This window comes from Meriones unguiculatus, chromosome 11 (assembly GCF_030254825.1).
Source record: "Meriones unguiculatus strain TT.TT164.6M chromosome 11, Bangor_MerUng_6.1, whole genome shotgun sequence".
Taxonomy (NCBI): domain Eukaryota; kingdom Metazoa; phylum Chordata; class Mammalia; order Rodentia; family Muridae; genus Meriones; species Meriones unguiculatus.
Genome location: NC_083359.1, coordinates 110,064,553 through 110,082,163, shown reverse-complemented (window position 1 = coordinate 110,082,163; position 17,611 = coordinate 110,064,553). Strand labels below are relative to the sequence as shown.

The following is a 17,611-nucleotide window of genomic DNA, read 5'->3' as shown; positions in this document are numbered from 1 at the left end:
GTACTTTAAGTTGTTCTCCAAGCCTCTCTGACTTTTTGACAACATTTCTCTGTATAGCCTTCGCTGTCCTAGATGCTGAACTCAGAGATCTACCTGCCTCTGCCTCACCAAGCTTTGACCTCATTTCTTAGAGACAGGAACATACCACTCTTAAGTCATTCTTATATATGTTAAGGTACTTTAACAGGGTTCTTAGAATTTTAGGATCCTAGCATTTCCAGCCCCCTTAGGAGAAGAGAAGTTAAACTGTTAAATTTATGTCTGTATAGACCTACTACAATAGGCAGGTTGATACGATAACCCTTTGAATGCTGATAGTATATTCTGTTTTGTTTTTCCAGACAAGGTCTCTCTGTGAAGCCCTGGCTGTACTGAAACTTGTTCTGTAGACCAGGCTGGCCTCAAAATCAGAGAGATCCACCTGTGTCTGCCTCCCAAGTGCTGGCATTACAGGCGCGTGCCACCAAACGCGGCCTGATTGGATGTAATAATTGCTATTGACCTGAGAGTTTCTCAATAGAGACTCCCAAAACAAACTTTTAGTGGAAGGGAGTGACAGTTTAGTTGGTCATGCTTAAGTGACTGTTTCTGTGCTAGAAGAATCACATCTCTGTAGTATACAAGGGCTCTGGTGCCAATCGTGATACAATAGACCTTCCACGTTTGAGACGCTAAGACACAGCTGCTGTGGTAGCACATGCCTTTACTCCCAGCACTTGGGAGTTAGAGGTAGACAGATCTGAGTTCAGGCCATGGGTAGCCTGGTCTACAGAATGAGTTCCAGGACAGCCAGAGCTGTACATGATGAGACTCTGTCTCAAAAAAACGTATATATGGTATAGCCTAAATGGCCTCAGAATTGGGAATGTTTTGTTTTCTTTCTTAGAATCGCTTAAGAAAATAACAGAAATGTCTGGGCAGTGGTGGCAAATGTCTTTAATCCCAGCAAGAGGCTCTCCAAGTTGGAGAGCAGCCTGGTGTACAGAGTGAGTTCCAGGACAGCCAGGGAACTCCTGTCTCAAAAGTAAAGAAAATACCAAACATTGTATTCTGGAGAGCCATATGTAAAGTTCTATACGAACAAACATTTAGCTAGGAATGGTAAATCATAACTATGAACCCCATTACTGAGAGGCAGACGCAGGATCATTGTAACTTCCATGCCTCAAAAGACAAACAACAAAACTAAAGATATTTATTTGTAGATTTGTGGGAAATGCTAAAGCATGATGCCACATTTTAACTCTTAAAGGAATTGTCTTGTTTTAGGGTGGTCTTCACATTACCCACTGCAATCCCTTCTGAGTGGTTATCAGTGCAGCTGTAATGATGAACACACATCTTACGGAGAAACGGGAGTCCCTGTTCCTCCTTTCGGATGCACCTTCTGTACTGGTAAGAAAATGACTGTCTACACTAAGTTTGAGCAGAACTTTATTTCCTACTTAGAGGGAAAATACACATTGAAAGAAAAGTAACTTAGGTAGATGTTAAGATTATTCTCATAACTGTTCTCATGATTTATAAGATATATATTTTTAAAACCAAGTTTTTTAGCAATCATTTTAAAAATGTGAATGGAAGCCGGGTGTGGTGGCACACGCCTGTAATCCCAGCACTCACAGAGGCAGGTGGAGTTCAAGGCCAGCCTCATCTACAAAGTGAGTCCAGGACAGCTAGAACTGTACAGAGAAACACTGTCTCAAAAAGCAAATCATTATAATAATATATTTTTAAAATGTGAATAAAGCTAGAAGTTCTTGGTTCCAGTCTTATAGTTTAATTGAAGAAAGATTATAAAAGGGAGGTTTAAAACCAGTAGGTTCCATCTGTTAGTTGTCTGTATCATGCTTTTATTCACCATTGGCCAGTACAACTCTTGATTTAGTCAACTCAGAGTATCTGAAGACTATTTTAATGGTTTTGAGTCAATTTTTTTTAAATTTTATTTTATATGTATATGGGTGTTTTGCTTGTGTGTATGTCTGTGTGCCACAGAGACCAGTTTCCAAGGAGTTACAAACAGTTGTGAGCTGCTATATGGGTACTGGGAATTAAACCCCAGTCCCTAGTCCTCTTTAAGAACATCGAATCCTCTTGACCTCTGAGCCATCTCTGTAGTGCTGTTTTGAGCCATCTAGTACTTTGTGTTCATTTGGAAAGTCCTCGTGTTTTCTTTGTGTCTCCTCAGCTCCCGGCATGGAGCACATATTAGCAGTTGCTAATGAAGAAGGCTTTGTCAGGCTATATAATACAGAGTCACAAACCAGCAAAAAGACATGTTTCAAGGGTAAGTCCGTCATTTTTAACATTTTTAATTCAGAAAGCCTTTGGCAAATCGCTCTTAATACAAATATAGTGAGCGTATGGCATGGCATTATCTTGGTTGGAATAAGATACAAATCATGTGAGTAGCGTGAGAGATGAGCTCCTCTACAGAATAGGGCTCAAAGCATGCCGGACCTTGAGTGTGAAAAACCAAAGTCACGCCTGACCCTGTCTCCTTGTTAGGACCTTGTGAAGGTTGTTGACTGAGAATGTTTTGAGAAGATCCTGTTTTAGAGACTACTTCTGATATCAGAAGATCATTTTATTCATCATTTATTCATGTACACAACTGTACATCAGTGTGGAGCCAGATTCAGGTGTCTTCCTGAATCTTCCTGAATTTTGCTCTTCCTTGCTTTTTGAGACAAGATCTCTCCGTGAACTTGTACTTCCTTTGTTAGACTTGTACCTGTATTTGTTTGGGTGTTGGGCATATGCACCCAGGTCCTCTTGCGTAGGCAGCAAGTGCTTTACCCACTGAGCCATCTCTCCAGCCCTCGTTTGACTTTAGATGGTAGCTGTCACATGTTATGGAAATGTGTGATATCTGTGATACCATAATGCTCTTTGGTGTGTTGACAGTAGTGCCCTAGCCATTGTCTTAAATTAAAACTTCCCGGGTGTCTTAGGGTTTACTGTTGTGAAGACACCATGACCATGGCAACTCTTAGAAAGGACAACATTTAACTGGCTGGCTGCAGTTTCAGGGGCTTAGTCCATTGTCATCATGGTGGGAAGCATGGCGGCATGCAGGCAGACACGGTGCTGGAGGGCCTGAGAGTTCTACATCTCGGGCTGCAGGGAACAGAAGGAGACTGTGCCATATAGGTGTGGAGGAGACCGTAAAGCTGCCTCCAGTGATGGCACTTCCTCCAACAAGGCCACGCCTCCTAATAGTGCGTTTCCCTATGGGACAAGCACTCACACACATGAATCTATGGGCCCATTCCTATTCAAACCACCACACAAGGTGTTTAAACATGTACTGGTATGGCTGTTGTGGAACAGTCTAGATGTGTCACATTTACGTTTTCTTTGTTTAGAGTGGATGGCACATTGGAATGCTGTCTTTGACCTGGCCTGGGTCCCTGGTGAACTTAAACTTGTAAGTGGCTTCATGTTATTAGGTCTGAGTCGACGCTTATACATATAGGCTTCTTTCTTAAATTTTACTGTGTTATTCTTGGAAGGTTACAGCAGCAGGTGATCAAACAGCCAGATTTTGGGATGTAAAAGCTGGTGAGCTGATGGGAACGTGCAAAGGCCACCAGTGCAGCCTCAAGTCCGTAGCTTTTTCCAAGTTCCAAAAAGGTAGGTTGGAGTTCACGGCCCTTTCTCTCCTTAATGGTAGGGAGACACAGTGCCGTATTTGTTTCTGTCTTTGCCTTTTAGTAGTCGTTACCTGGCTGGTGCATAGGGGGTAAACTGTTCAAACAGTGTTTAGTTTACTCAGAGCTGTGCAGTAATTAATACAGGACAGTGGATCGATCAAGTCACTATGTTAACTAACCCCAGTCAGTGTCATCCGAAGGTTCTCTTTCTAGCTCTTCTGCACACACAGCTCTTCTCCACCCCAAGCTTTCTCTGTCTCAAAAGGAAGATGGCAAGTTTTTCTATCCATTCAGTTACCTTGTGACTCGTTTGCTGCAGTCTAATATCTTGATTTAGTTGTTGGCTCCTACAAAATTGTGTTTTTGTTCAGTATCCATAAAGCTCTCACGTAGTTTGGTACTATAACTATTATAGTTGAATCAATTTGTTAGTTGCTCACTCTTCCATATAGGAAGCAGAATTTTTTTAGATTTTTTTTTTAAGATGTGCTTATTTTGCAGTGCCCTTTTGTGCACTAGGTGAGTGCTGTGCCACTGAGGCTATATCCCCACCTTCACGTTTACCTAAAAATAACATTACAAATAAGCAGCAGGTCTGCGCTCCCCTCAATCCCGGTACCCTCCTCCGTGCTCAGAGGTAGAGCTTTGACCTGCTGAGAGTACTTTCAGACGTTACTGTTACTTACCTTTTCTCTGCCCGTTGTCAACTGTAAAACAGGAGGAGTGGAGCTTACCTACTGGACCGACAGGAAATTTTGAGAGTGTGCTAAGAGCATGTAGAGTAGAATATATTACTTAAGATAGTAAGCTCTTCTGTGTGTTCACAGTTGCCTAGTTATCATTTTATTACATAATTCTACTGTCAAATTGAGTACTTTCAGGGAATGCGTTCTCTGGGAAATTTAAATGGAAATGTGTCTTTGACTAGTTTTGCTAACATTTTGATTAACTTCCCACAGCTGTATTTTGCACAGGTGGGAGAGATGGCAACATTATGATCTGGGACACCAGGTGTAACAAAAAAGGTAAGCTCGTTAATAAAGTGTGAGATCACCCTATGCTTAATAAAATAAGATACTAAAAATAAAGTGAAAATATTTGTGATTTCATATGATACCAGCAGGGGGCACTTGTGTTCACAATCCTACATTTTTTGCACATTGCTCAATTCTCAAGGTAATGATTATTACAAAGCTATTAATTCATGTTTTTAATCTCATAGCTCTGAAATATTTTATTTACATAAATTATTGATAGAACTAAACTACTAATGCATAGGTTCACTGAATAAAAGTTTGCTTTAGGTATTGTTTTATTAATTTTTCTTTCTTGGGGCTGGCAAGATGGCTCATCAAGTAAAGGAGCGTGGAGAGAGCAAGTTCCCTTACATTGTCCTCTGACCTCTGTGCTCTGGCACCATAGGATACATACTCCTCCCTCTCCCTTCACACTAAAAACACAAATTTTGTCTTTTAAAGAATCAGATAAATTGTATTTCACCATGGTGCTATTAAGGCAGGTGGTCATTGATTTTTTTTTTAACCACTAATTTATGTGTTGATTTTAAAATATTAAACTAGTTTGTGTAGCACTTAGTTTCCTAGTAACATTAGAGAGCAGAGTTGCATGTATGCTCACCACCTATGCGCACACAGCCTCCCAGCAGCACCCGACATTCCGTTGGTGCTTTTCTCAGCTGGCAAGTGTTCGTTGACACTGGTTATTCAAGTCCATAATTTCCATTAGGGTTTCTTCTTCATGTTACACATGCAATGGATATTGACAAATAGATGCTATGTCTGCCATTGTAATACATAGAGCAGTTTCATTGCTCTAAAATGTGTCTGCTCTGGTCCTCCTATCTGCTTCCTCATTAAGCCTTGCCACCACTTTTTTTTTAACTGCCTCTGTGGCTTTCCACATTTTCATAATTGGAGTCATCTCATAACTCATTTCTTTTTAGCACAGAATAATATTCTGTTGTCAAAATATACCACATTGTATCCATTCACCTCTTGAAGGGTACCTTGGTTGCTTCCAAGTTCTAGCCATTATGAATAAAACTACTATAGAAATGTATCTGTATTTCTTTCTTTTTGAATGTTAAGAGTTCACCATGGGAGATAAACTGGGTCTGGAGGGTTTCTATTATTATTTTATTTTTTATTCATTGTATTCACATGCCACAGCACACATGTGACTATCAGAGGACAACTTAGCGGCATCCATTCTCACTTGAACATGTGAGTCAGGGTAATCGAACTCGGGTCATCAGGCTTGGCAGAAAGCACCTTTAACTACTGAGTCCTCCATTTGGGTGTTTGTTTGTAATGACTTATCTTTTACTAGTTAGTCAAGTCACATAATTTTGAGGTCTTATATACAAATGTTTAAATGTTACGTTCAGCTTGAAGTCTGGAGACACTAAAACCACTTTCCTTGGAACTTTGCAGATGGATTTTACAGACAGGTGAATCAAATCAGTGGAGCTCACAATACTGCAGACAAGCAAACACCTTCAAAACCTAAGAAGAAACAAAATTCAAAAGGACTCGCTCCTTCTGTGGTAGGCTTTAGAGAAGTACGGGTGTGAATAGGGGTTTTGTTGCTGTGTTTGTTTTGACCTAGCTCCCTGCAAGCTTAGGTCGGCCTGGGAACATGTTGTTTCTGCTGGTGAGGCTGCAGACATGTTCCGCGTACCTGGAGTTGGTGGGCATCAGCAGTAGCAGAGAGTCGAGTCTGCTGAGGAACTTGTTGGCCATAGAGATGGGGGTAACTCTTGATGTCTTTGCTATTGATTATAGCTTATTTGATACCATTGTAGGGGTCCTCAGACTCCAGTGGGTTGCATAGGGAACATGGCAAAGATTCAGCCTCTGAGCATCATAACAATTCCTAAGCACTTTGAAGAAGCATGTTGAACTCCAAGTGACAGCTTTGCTTATGGGAAAGGAATCCTTAGCTTCATGGTAGCTATAGAAAAGGTGTACATTTTTAAAAATTTATCACGTATACAGTGTTCTGCCTGCGTGTATGCATTCATACCAGAAGAGGGCAGTGGTTCCCATTATAGATGGTTGTGAGTCATGTGGTTGCTGGAAATTGAACTCAGGACTCTAAGAAGAGCAGACAGTACTCTTAACCTCTGAGTCCCCTCTTTCAGCACCGTACATTTTTTTTAATGCTTTGAAACATGCACCATGTTATTTTTAATAAAAATAAGCAGGTAATCTAAAGATGGGAGGGGCTTTAGTTATTTTCATCTAGGTGTTTTGATCAACTTATTGTAAACATGGTGCTGGTATGTATTGCATTTGTAATACATTTTTAGATGTGCTGGATTTTTCTCTATTGTGACTTGTTTTTTAGAGTAACATCGAGGCATTCACAGTCATTAAGCTCTGTATCCACATTCTTCAAGACTTGAAGAAGATTGGTAAACAGGAACTACACTAATAGGCAGGCCAGCTCCTAAGTCCCACACACTGTAGATCTACACCAAGACCTCGGAGTCATGTGGACTTAGGAAAAGGAGCAAGTGATATTCAGCGATAGAAATATATTCAGGCCATGGTACATGCCTTTAATCCCAGCACTCAAGAGACAGGCAGGAGGATCTCAAGAGTTTGAGGCCAGCCTGGTCTACAGAGTGAGTTCCAGGACAGCCAAGGCTACACAGAGAAACCCTGTCTTTAAAAAAAAAAAAAAAGAAAGAAAGAAAGAAAAGAAATATGTTCATAAGATGAAGGAGCACTGGTCTTTGGGGCATAGTAGTTGCTGTGGAGTAAAAGCACATACATCCATTAAGCGGTTCTAAGCCTGTGGGTTGTGACCCTTGTGAGGGTTACATCTCAGACATCCTGCATATCAGCTACTTACATTATGATTCATAACAGTAGCAAAATTACAGTTACAAAGTAACAAGGAAAATAATTTTATGGTTGGGGTCACCACAACATGCGGAACTGTATTAAAGAGTCACAGCATTAGGAAGATTGAACCACTGCTTTAAACCAATAGTTAAAAAAATAAAAAATGAGCTTGAATTTTTTTTGTTTTTTTCTGCAAAATCTTCCCAGTCTTGAAGAATGGTTTCAGAGCTTAATGAACCCGAAGAAAGTGAAAAGGCCGTCACACTTTAAAAATTTTATCTCAGTAGGAGAGAGGAATTCTTTGGTCTTGTAGAAAAATGGGAGCCTTCAGAACTAACGAACAAACTAACAAACTGGCAAACATTGTATTGTTTCAGCCACAGATCTCAGACCCCATCCTCAGGTGTCCATGGTGCCTTGTTTTAGTCTCTCGTGACACTCTTGCTTCCTGCAGAGTGTGTGGCTCTGATCTTTTTCCCCCAATTTTTGAGGATAAGCAGCAGCTCTGTACTTTGGGGTACTCTGTGCTTTGGGGCACCTCAATGTTCCCATTTCCCTTGGGTGAACTAATGAGGGTGACTCATAGTCACTCAGGAGCTGGTGGTCTTGTGCTTGTGGGAAGCGGGCATATGTTTCTTACAGCAGTGAGGGCAGCTTCAGGCATGTGGGGAGTCAAGATCAGCTTATAAGCCCCTCCCCCAAACTGTTGTGACTGAAGGTGGCATTCTTCAGTCCAACTCTACAGACGTGAATAGAAACAGTGGTCTGTGGAGACCAGATGATATCAGAATGTCAAATTTCATCAGATTCCAAGAGAGCTTGTGAGGTGGTAGCACATAGGAGCTAAAGCTCCGCTAACCAGTGCCTTTTCTGCACCTGTAACTGAAATTGCAGCAGCATTTTCTGGTGACGCAGACACAGGAGGGGTCAGCTTTCCATGCTGTGCATCTCGTTAGTAGGGAGTTTACTCCTCTGTTTGTTTGAGTGTGCTCACGTTGATGTGCATTTGTAGGAAGCAGGGCGGCTCTCAGACGCCGTTTCCCCACCTTGGTTTCTTGTGACCAACCTCAGGCTGTCAGGCTTGCACTATGGGTGCATTCTTATCTTCTGAGCCGTCTTGCTAAGCTAGTGTCCGCATATTAGCAGCAATGTTACGGCTGCTTCCTTAGGAACATATCTAGAATTATTTGGAAAAAATTGAGGAGACCAGTAACATGGCTCAGTTGGGTAAAGGAAGTTTTTGTTATTCCTGATGCCCTGAGGTTGGTCCTGGAACCCACAGAGTAGAAGCAGAGAATTGACGCTGGCAGGTTGTCCTCTGACCTCACATGTATGTCCATGGCACACACATACACAAATGGCATACATATAGAGATCAGAGGACAGCTTATGGGAGCCTAGTTCTGTCCTGCCATGTGCATTCTAAACACTGAACTCAGCTCTTTAGGCTTGACAGCAGGTGTCACTACCCACTGAACCATCATACTAATGTAGGGAAAGTTTTCGCTTTGGTTTGTTTTGTTTTATTTTTGTATGGGTTATGTTGGTTGATCAGTTGGTTTTATTTTATTTTACTTTATTTGAGACAAGGTCTCTGCGTAGTCCTAGCTGACCTGGAACTTATTATATAGAACAGGCTGGCCTTGGACTCACAGAGATCTACCTGCCTTTGTCTCCAACGTCTAGGATTAAAGGCATATGCCACCGTGCCCTGCCTACATTTTAAAATAAATTTTAAAAATTAAAATACGTTCTTTTCCCCCTTTACTCCTGCCTCTGACCCCTCCCTTTCTCTCTCAGAATTGGGGCTTCTTTGTCTTTGTTATTGTTGCATACACACACATATACATACATGCCTAAATATATAAATATATGTTCTGTTTGTTTAGTGTATATGATTTCAGGGCTGACTACATGGTATTGGATAACTGGGTGCAGAGCACCCTCCTGCTCTCTGCATTCCTTATATTGCTTATCATTTGTTGTGTAAGGCCCTGTGAGAGTTCCCTCTTCTGTGTTAGCATGTCTGTTGGTATTGTACTTTAGGTCTTATTTAGCAGCCAGATATGACTGCCTTACAATATTGAAGTATTGTCAGTGAAGCTTCCTGACATTTTTTAGAACACACAATCTCACAGCAGCTTCAGAAAAGCGAGTTTTAAGTACCTTGTTCTCTACTCCTGAAGGCTGTGGTTCCCAAAACAGAATTTCCTTCTTTTTTCTTTCTTGTGCTATTAGGATTCCCAGCAGAGTGTTACTGTGGTCCTCTTTCAGGATGAGAATACATTAGTCTCAGCAGGAGCCGTGGATGGGTAAAAGACTTTATTTCTTCTGCTTTTTCCTCAGTGCCTTTGTGAGCTACACTAGAACCTAGTCCCATTAAATAAATATGTATGTGCCTTTAGACATAGTGGATGCTGTAGCTGGGAAGAAGTTTGCAGGTCACACTGGAAAATAAACATAATTGAGGTGATCGTGTGCTGTCTCTAGCACACAGGAGCAGCGTTTGCTGCTGTGGGTTGGGCAGCTTGCTTGCCTTCTACCAGTCCAGCCTACATGTCTCTATGTACATGCCATCTGTGATTGGTCTAAATTCTCATGGCCAAGTAAGTCTGTGCGCTGTTCATTTGTTCCTTTCTCTGCAGAGAGCTGTAAAAAATATTGTTTTTATGTATAGGGACTCTTAAAGTGTACCTCTTTGCCTATTACATTTCCAAATGCAATTCAGTGTTCAAGTTTTTAACTTGAAAAATGTCTTACTCATTAGGATTTCTATTGTTTCCTGTGTGTATTAATTACAATCCTTTAGTGTGAGCCAGGTTCTCAAGCAAGAATGAGGAAGTTACCTAAGAGTTAGTGCTGTGTTTGTGAATGACTGAAAGTTTTCCATTTATTTCTAAAGATACTACCATATAGTGATAAATGTGTGTGTTAGTTTAAGGTTACTCACAACGTAGAAGGTTTAAGACAATTATTCCAATAGTTGAAATGAAAAACATTTCCCCCTTTCACAGGAAAATGTGTTTAGTTAAGGAGTTGTGTATAGAAATAAAGCATGAGGGGTGCACCCTGTGTTTCAGGGGTTACATGCAGAGTGTTACAGGCCTAGGAAGTGTTTTTCCTAGGAGAACAATGGAACGGTGACTATCAGCATCTAACTCCATCTTCCTTTTCCCCCTGCCCTGGAGTAAGTGCCAGGGACTCACCACTGGGTCAGGTCACACCTGTTTCCGTTTGTATGAACTATGACCTTGACACTGGAAACAGTGGTATGAAGTGGTTAAATGAGTTCCCAGGGAGATGTCCGCAGTGTGCCAGAGGAGAGACTGGCAGTCCTCAGCCCATCAGTCAGGGACCTTCTGGGAGTCGCCTAAGACCTCTGCATTTCAGATATTTACAATTCATAATAGTGGCAAAATGACAGTTAAGTAACAGCGAAAATAATTTTATGGTTGGGAATCACCACAACATGAGGAACTGTGTTAAAGGGTCGTAGCAGTAGGGAAGTTGAGAACCGCTGGTCTGGACAGTTTATAAAATGCTTGTCTTGGTTTTTAGGATAATCAAGGTATGGGATTTACGAAAGAATTACACTGCCTATCGACAAGAACCCATAGCGTCCAAGTCCTTCCTGTACCCAGGTACCAGCACTCGAAAACTAGGTAAGCCTTTGCTTTGTTTGGAGGGTTTGGGGGCATGAAATATAAAATTCTTTTAAAAAGAAAAATATTTTAATACCAGGCTAATTTCAGCAGATTGGGGGGGGGAATGTGGTTATAAGGACAAAATCTTAACATAGTTTGATTTCTATATATTTGAAACAGAATGGCATGAACTGTTTTTCCCCACACCTTAACCTCAGTGACATCCTGTTAACTCGTCCCAGGGTACTCAAGTTTGGTCTTGGACTCCACCGGCTCTGCTTTATTTGCTAACTGCACAGATGACAACATCTACATGTTCAACATGACTGGCTTGAAGACTTCTCCGGGTGCGAATTCTTTATTATTTGTTCACACACCCTTACTGCGAAGTAGTACTTGATCTTCTGTTAATGATAATTCAGTAGTGGGTTTCCTAAAATAAGTATTAGCCACATGAGGACTCTGCCATCTTTTTAGTTCCTGTGCTATTTTATGAGTGTATGTTCCTGTGACCATTTCACAACCAAGTAGACTCCTACTTTGTGTGATAGTGAGTCTCCCAAAACCAGGCTTTTTGGCTTATGTTGAAGGTTATCTTTAATTTTTTTAAGATTTACTTGTTTTATATGTCTTGCATGTGTGTGTGTTGAGTGCATGCCTGGTATCTGGACATTGGAAGGGTATTAGATTCCCTTAACTGGAGTTACAGATGGCCGTAAGCCACCAAATGGGCGCTGAGAGTCAAACCTGGACCCTCTGCCATAAACCACTGAGTATCTCTAGCTTTCAGAGGACAGAAAACTCAACTTCGATCCTGTTAAAATAGAGGATTGGGTTTTTTAGGCTTTCCTGGTAATTTTCGCCTTCTCGGTATTGAACGAAACCATTTATCTCCTGAGATGTTTCTTCCTGAACTTACCTTTTTTTCTTTTCTCTTTCCCTCAAGAATATAAAATTAGGGGGTGGGGGGCTACAGAGACGGCTCAGCAGTTGAGAGCACTTGCTGCCCTTTCAGAGGAGCCAGGCTCAGTTCCCAGCACACACAAAGCAGGTCACATCTGTCTTAGCTCTGGGTCCCAGGGATCAGGTGCTCTCTGCTGGCCTCAGTGTAGGATACCAGGCCTGCACATGGTATACAGATAGACAGGGGAAACACTCACATAAAATGAATACATATTTTTTTAAAGGAAAATATCTGATACTTAAGAGTAGAAAATATTTTTAAAAGAAAGCCATATTTCTAAAGCACACTGTAGGGAATTGGGGATTGCATTATTTTAAGGTAATCTGTATTTAAGCAGTCTATATATGTACTAGTACCATAGTTTCTTCCTCAAATTTAGTTTGATTAAAGGTCTTTGAATTCAGCTGGGCCTGGTGGTGCACATCTTTAATCCCAGAACTCCAGAGGCAGAGGCAGGCAGATCTCTTAGGTTTGAGGCCAGCCCACTCTACAAAATGAGTCCAGGACAGCCAGGGCTCTGGTACACAGAGAAACCCTTTCTCAAAAAACCAAAAAGAAAAAAGCTGGATGTGGTGGCACATACCTGTAATCCCAGCACTCTGGGAGGCAGAGGTGGGTGGATCTTTGTGAGCTCAAGGCCAGCCTGCTCTACAAAGTAAGTCCAGGACAACCAGAGAAATTCTACATCCCAATTCCAGAGCTACTTGGTTCCCAAATGTGCTGATAAACAAGAAATTTTGAAACACTGTGGACTTGGGTCATTTTGAGTGTGCACTTAGAAAAATTTCCAAATATTTTTCCCCAGCCATCTTGTGGATTATGTGGTCTGTGGCAGCACCATAATTGGTATGACCTTTCAAATCTTTCTTCAAAAGACAGAATCAAGTAGGGATCTAGCTTTGTGGTAGAGGGCTTGCCTGGTGTGCACCAAGTCCTAGGTTGAATCCTCAGTACCACCGAAAGGGGGTGGTGGAGGGACCACTGTAGGGCCTAGAAAGATGGCTCAGCTGGTAAAGTGCTCACCATGCAGACATGAGGGCCTGAGTGTGTGCTTGTGCAGCACACACCTGTAGATTCCCCTGTAGATGGGAGAGTCCTGGGGCTTGTTGGCCGGCTAGTCTTGTGGATTTGCTGAACCTCGGGCTCAGGGAGAAACTTGTCTATAGAATTGGAGGTAGGATAATGAAGAAGACACCTGATGTCTTCGCCTTGCGGCCTCCACGTAATGTTATACGGTGCACAAGGCGCACACATAATGTTACACAGTGCACGCACACAGACAAAAATCTAATCCTGGTTCATTATCAGGCCTATTCTATTCTATGTATATTTTCCTATAATGTAGCACCAAAGGGTCTTGAGTTTCGTTTGCCAGTCTGCCATTAAGCGCTTACTAATAATTTAATACCCTTTTCCTGCCCTTTTAAAATTGTTCTCGTGGATAGATTTGTTTTTAGAATACTAGCCTGGTGTGGTGGCGCATGGGTTTAGTCCCAGCACTCGGGTGGCAGAGGTAGGTGGATCTCTGAGTTTGAGGATGGCCAGGGCTACATAATAAAGAGATCTTGTCTCAAAAAATAAAAGAGAGGAAGAGTGTGAGAGAGTGTGTGTGTCTGTGCCTGGTAATTCCTTGCCTTTTCAAGACTTTGGAAAGGACAAGACTTTTGGTGTTTTGTTGTTGTTGTTGTTTGGTTGGTTTTGTTTCTTTTTAAATTCACGGTATTATAATGTAGTAAGTGATAGTTATATCCCGTGCCCCCATTTCGGGGGCATAGAAAAGCTAAGCTGAAGCCAGGCATAGTAGCACACGCTTACAATCCCAGTGTTTCAGACACTGAGGCAGGAAGATCAGAAGTTCAAGGTTGCTTTAGGCTACATAGTGAGACTCTTCATCTCAGAACAATGACAAATGAGAGTTCATTATAATGAAAGCTGCTATTGGGTATTAGAGTTTTTGCCATATTTGAATCATTTGCAATATTTTATACTAGCTTTTCCTAGACCAGCAGAGGGCAATAAAACGGGGTTAGTGGGAAGGTGAGTTTATAACTTTACATCCATAGTTCATGCAGAAGACGAGTAATTCAGTTTGGAGCAGTGCTCAAAATGAAGGAGACTATTACATCGGTTTTTATCACAGTAAGGGGTTTTTGTTGTTGATTTTCTTGGTTTTGGTTTTTCAAGATGACAGGGTTTCTCTGTACCCTGCTGGCCTAAAACTCAGATTACCTGCCCCTGCCTCGAGTGCTGGGGTCGTGTGCTGCCACCTCCAGACTATCACAGTGAGTTTCTGACACATCTACGTTGACTTGTGCTGAGCTTCACTTTTCTATTCAGAATCTCTGACAGACACGGAGAACACTTGATGTAGGTGTTTGTTCTTTTTAATGGGTGTGGGTATTGTGTCCGCAAGTACATCCCAGCTGTGGACAGTTATGAGCATCATGTGGGCACTGGGAATTGAATAGGGTCTTCTGGAAGAGCAGTCAGTGCTCTTAACTCTGAGCTATCTCTTCAGAACCATGTTTTGGTTTTTTTTTTTTTTTTTTTAATGTATAAATACAGTTTTTTCTGTTCTAAAAATGGAAGGAATTTCTGCGAGCACTTCCTTACCAAAAGCCATTAAAATTCTTGCTCCTGCCTCTTCGTCTGTTAAGCATTCAAATGTTTTGTTTTAGCTTTATTTCCTGCTTTATCTTTAAATTCTCTGGTAATTAAACTTTCTCCTTTAAATATTCTAGTAGTGTCTTTGACCGTGGATGGTGAGAAACCTAATACTAACTAGATGAACATACATTATATCCCTCTGGGTCCATCTATCATTCTGCCTGTTAAAACAGTTGAATTTAAAAAAAAAAAAAAGGTGGGAGTGGGGCACTGGAGAGACGGCTCAGAGGTTAAGAACACTATTTGCTCTTCAGAGGTCCTGAGTTCAGTTCCCAGGAACCACATGGTTTTCTCACAGCCGTCTATAGTGAGATCTGGTGCTCTGTTTTGGCGTGCAGGCACACACAGGCAGAATGCTATATACATAAAGTGCTAAGGTCTATAAAAAAGTGTAAGACTGTTACCAATGGAGAAAATCCTCCTCTAGGATAGATAAGTATTTAGGCATGGTCTGTATGTACTATAGAACTAGGCCTCTTGCATTTTTTTCTTCATGACATCGTCATGTGACGTTTAATTCCATACTAAATAATTTATGTTGATTTCAGTAGATTGAGTCTAATGCATGACTTAATTTTAGGTTGTGTTTTGTTCTGTTTTTAGTGTTTAGCTCCCTGTAGTAACACTTGTGTGTTTTGTGTCATTTGCATCCATTGAAATAATGGAAGTGATAGGAGCCAAGTAATTTGGTTTTCTCCTCTGGCAGTGGCTATCTTCAATGGACACCAGAACTCTACCTTTTACGTAAAGTCAAGTCTTAGTCCAGATGACCAGTTTCTAATGAGTGGCTCAAGTGATGAGGCTGCCTACATTTGGAAGGTGAGTTGTCAAATCCCCGTGCAGACAGAAGGCTATGGCCCAGTCGGAGGTCTGTTTAGTGCAAACACACGGATGACTTCTTGCATTGAATATTTGAAAGGTCGCTGCTTGCTAGCCATTTCATTTTATGAATATCATGCACCAAAAAGTTGGGGGTGGGGCATTCTGTGTCCTCCTTCAGGACATGGAGGTGAAGAATTCTGAAAAGTCAGAGCCTTCAACAGTCTTGCTTCTTGAAAATTATGCACACTGCCCATTCTGCTCCATATTGTCAGCCCCTTCCATGGGTGTCAGCCCTTCTGATCCCACACTGTCATTTTATAGATGTCCATTACTGCTTATTAAGGAAATGTATGCTTCTTAAAAACCACATTTATATATCCATACTCTAAAACAACTGCCGTAAGCCAAGAAACGTAAATGACGTTAATGGAAGGATGTCCTAGAGGAAGGGCAAAAGAATGATTCTCGTACCTGGAATTGCAAAAATGACATGTTTCCCACAGACAGCTTTTTGTCAGTCTCCTCAGTGGTCACAGGTGGGGCTGCCGTTCTAGCCGAGGCGCTTATGTTAGACCTGTCTAATGTGGGTGTTTCTTTGCTCATTGGAGGTTTAATGAAAGTTTCCTTATGAATGTACACTTGAGAGTCTCGCCTTTTTTATTTTTTTATTATGTATGCAATGTTTTGCCTGCATGTGTACTTACACACCAGAGGACACCAGATCTCGTCAAAGTTGGTTGTGAGCCAGCATGTTGTTGCTGGGACTTGAACTCAGTACCTCTGGAAAAACAGCCAGTGCTCTTAACCTGAGCTACCTCTCCAGCCAGAGGCTCCCATCTCAAACAGCGGCCTCCCCTGCTTTCTGCACAAGTGTCTCTGTTTATTGTTGAGAGAGGTGCTTCCCTCTTACCTTTAAATATTTGAGTTTCAAAGTTTTGCTCTTTGTGTTTTCTGTTTCTCCTTCCCTCACTATCTCACTACATTTATTTCTCTACTTCTAACTCCCAACTTACAGAATTTTATTAATTCCACAAGTCTGTGCCATTTGATGTTTCTTTCTTGAAAGAAAAACACCAACTGAAATTAGACATATCAAGTAACAGAATGGCCAAGGCCATGACAAATATTGCAATGTTGATGTAAAAATACATATCTACCAACCATTCTTAAGCCATTTAAATGAGTTATTTAATGATAAATATATATAATTGTATATGTAACTAAATATATATAATACATTTTCTTGCCCATTCTTAAAATTTGTCTGGTGCAGGATCCTTTTAAAATGTTGTCTTTGGTAAATGAGACTCGAGGGGCTGCACACTGTGGACTTGGTGGGGTTCTGGCCCATTCTTAGAAATCTCATCTGTGACCACCACATACACGGATTGCCAGGCTTGGTTCCGCGTCACCACTGAATGACATGGTTCAGACAGGATGTTCTCCTGCCTGTCTGCACATAGCTCAGTGTACAGGCCCTGATATTTGAGATCTTGGCAGGCTTGCTGCTCCTAAAATTGAATTTGTCCAGTGAGATGGCTCAGTTTCTCTTTTCCATTATTACAGGGAGGAGGAGTTTAGACAGGAGTCCATGTAAGCTGAGAGCCTTGGTCACTGCAGTGGTTTTAACTCTGCTGCTTCTCCAGGGTTAGCTTTTGCGTTCACAGTGAATCTGTTCTGTGCTAAAGCCCTTGCATGAGGAAAGAACAGAAGAAAGGAGTTTTATATCTTCGGGCACAAGAGAATGGCCTTTTGTAGAATCCTTATTCCTCATTAAAAGGGAAATGTAGTATCTGATACTAAGGCCAAACATTCTAAAAATACAAACATTGAACATTCTGCTTTTTAATTTCCTACCCTTCATTCCACCCCCTCTTCCTCCGTCTGCTTCAGATACAGCCACTGAATAGTATTGAAGTGGTTATAAATAAACTGATTTGGCATGGCCATTCTACCGCTGACTGGCGGAACACTGAGCCTGAC

The 17,611-nt window shown here is 41.4% G+C and overlaps 1 protein-coding gene across 2 annotated transcripts in view; it reads left to right on the top strand.

Annotated features, from left to right (window-relative positions):
- The window catches only part of Dtl (denticleless E3 ubiquitin protein ligase homolog), a 42,333-nt gene that overhangs the window by 3,655 nt on the left and 21,067 nt on the right, over positions 1–17,611 (top strand). For both annotated transcript variants that reach the window (XR_009584700.1, XM_021626163.2), the window contains exons 2-11: positions 1,270–1,395; positions 2,192–2,290; positions 3,372–3,433; positions 3,519–3,639; positions 4,619–4,684; positions 6,113–6,225; positions 9,770–9,843; positions 11,090–11,193; positions 11,418–11,522; positions 15,513–15,625. Coding sequence is in view for 1 of the 2 variants with exons in the window: in XM_021626163.2 (XP_021481838.1) it covers positions 1,270–1,395; positions 2,192–2,290; positions 3,372–3,433; positions 3,519–3,639; positions 4,619–4,684; positions 6,113–6,225; positions 9,770–9,843; positions 11,090–11,193; positions 11,418–11,522; positions 15,513–15,625 (983 nt within the window). In the remaining variant the exon portion in view is untranslated. The remainder of the gene's footprint in view (positions 1–1,269; positions 1,396–2,191; positions 2,291–3,371; positions 3,434–3,518; positions 3,640–4,618; positions 4,685–6,112; positions 6,226–9,769; positions 9,844–11,089; positions 11,194–11,417; positions 11,523–15,512; positions 15,626–17,611) is intronic.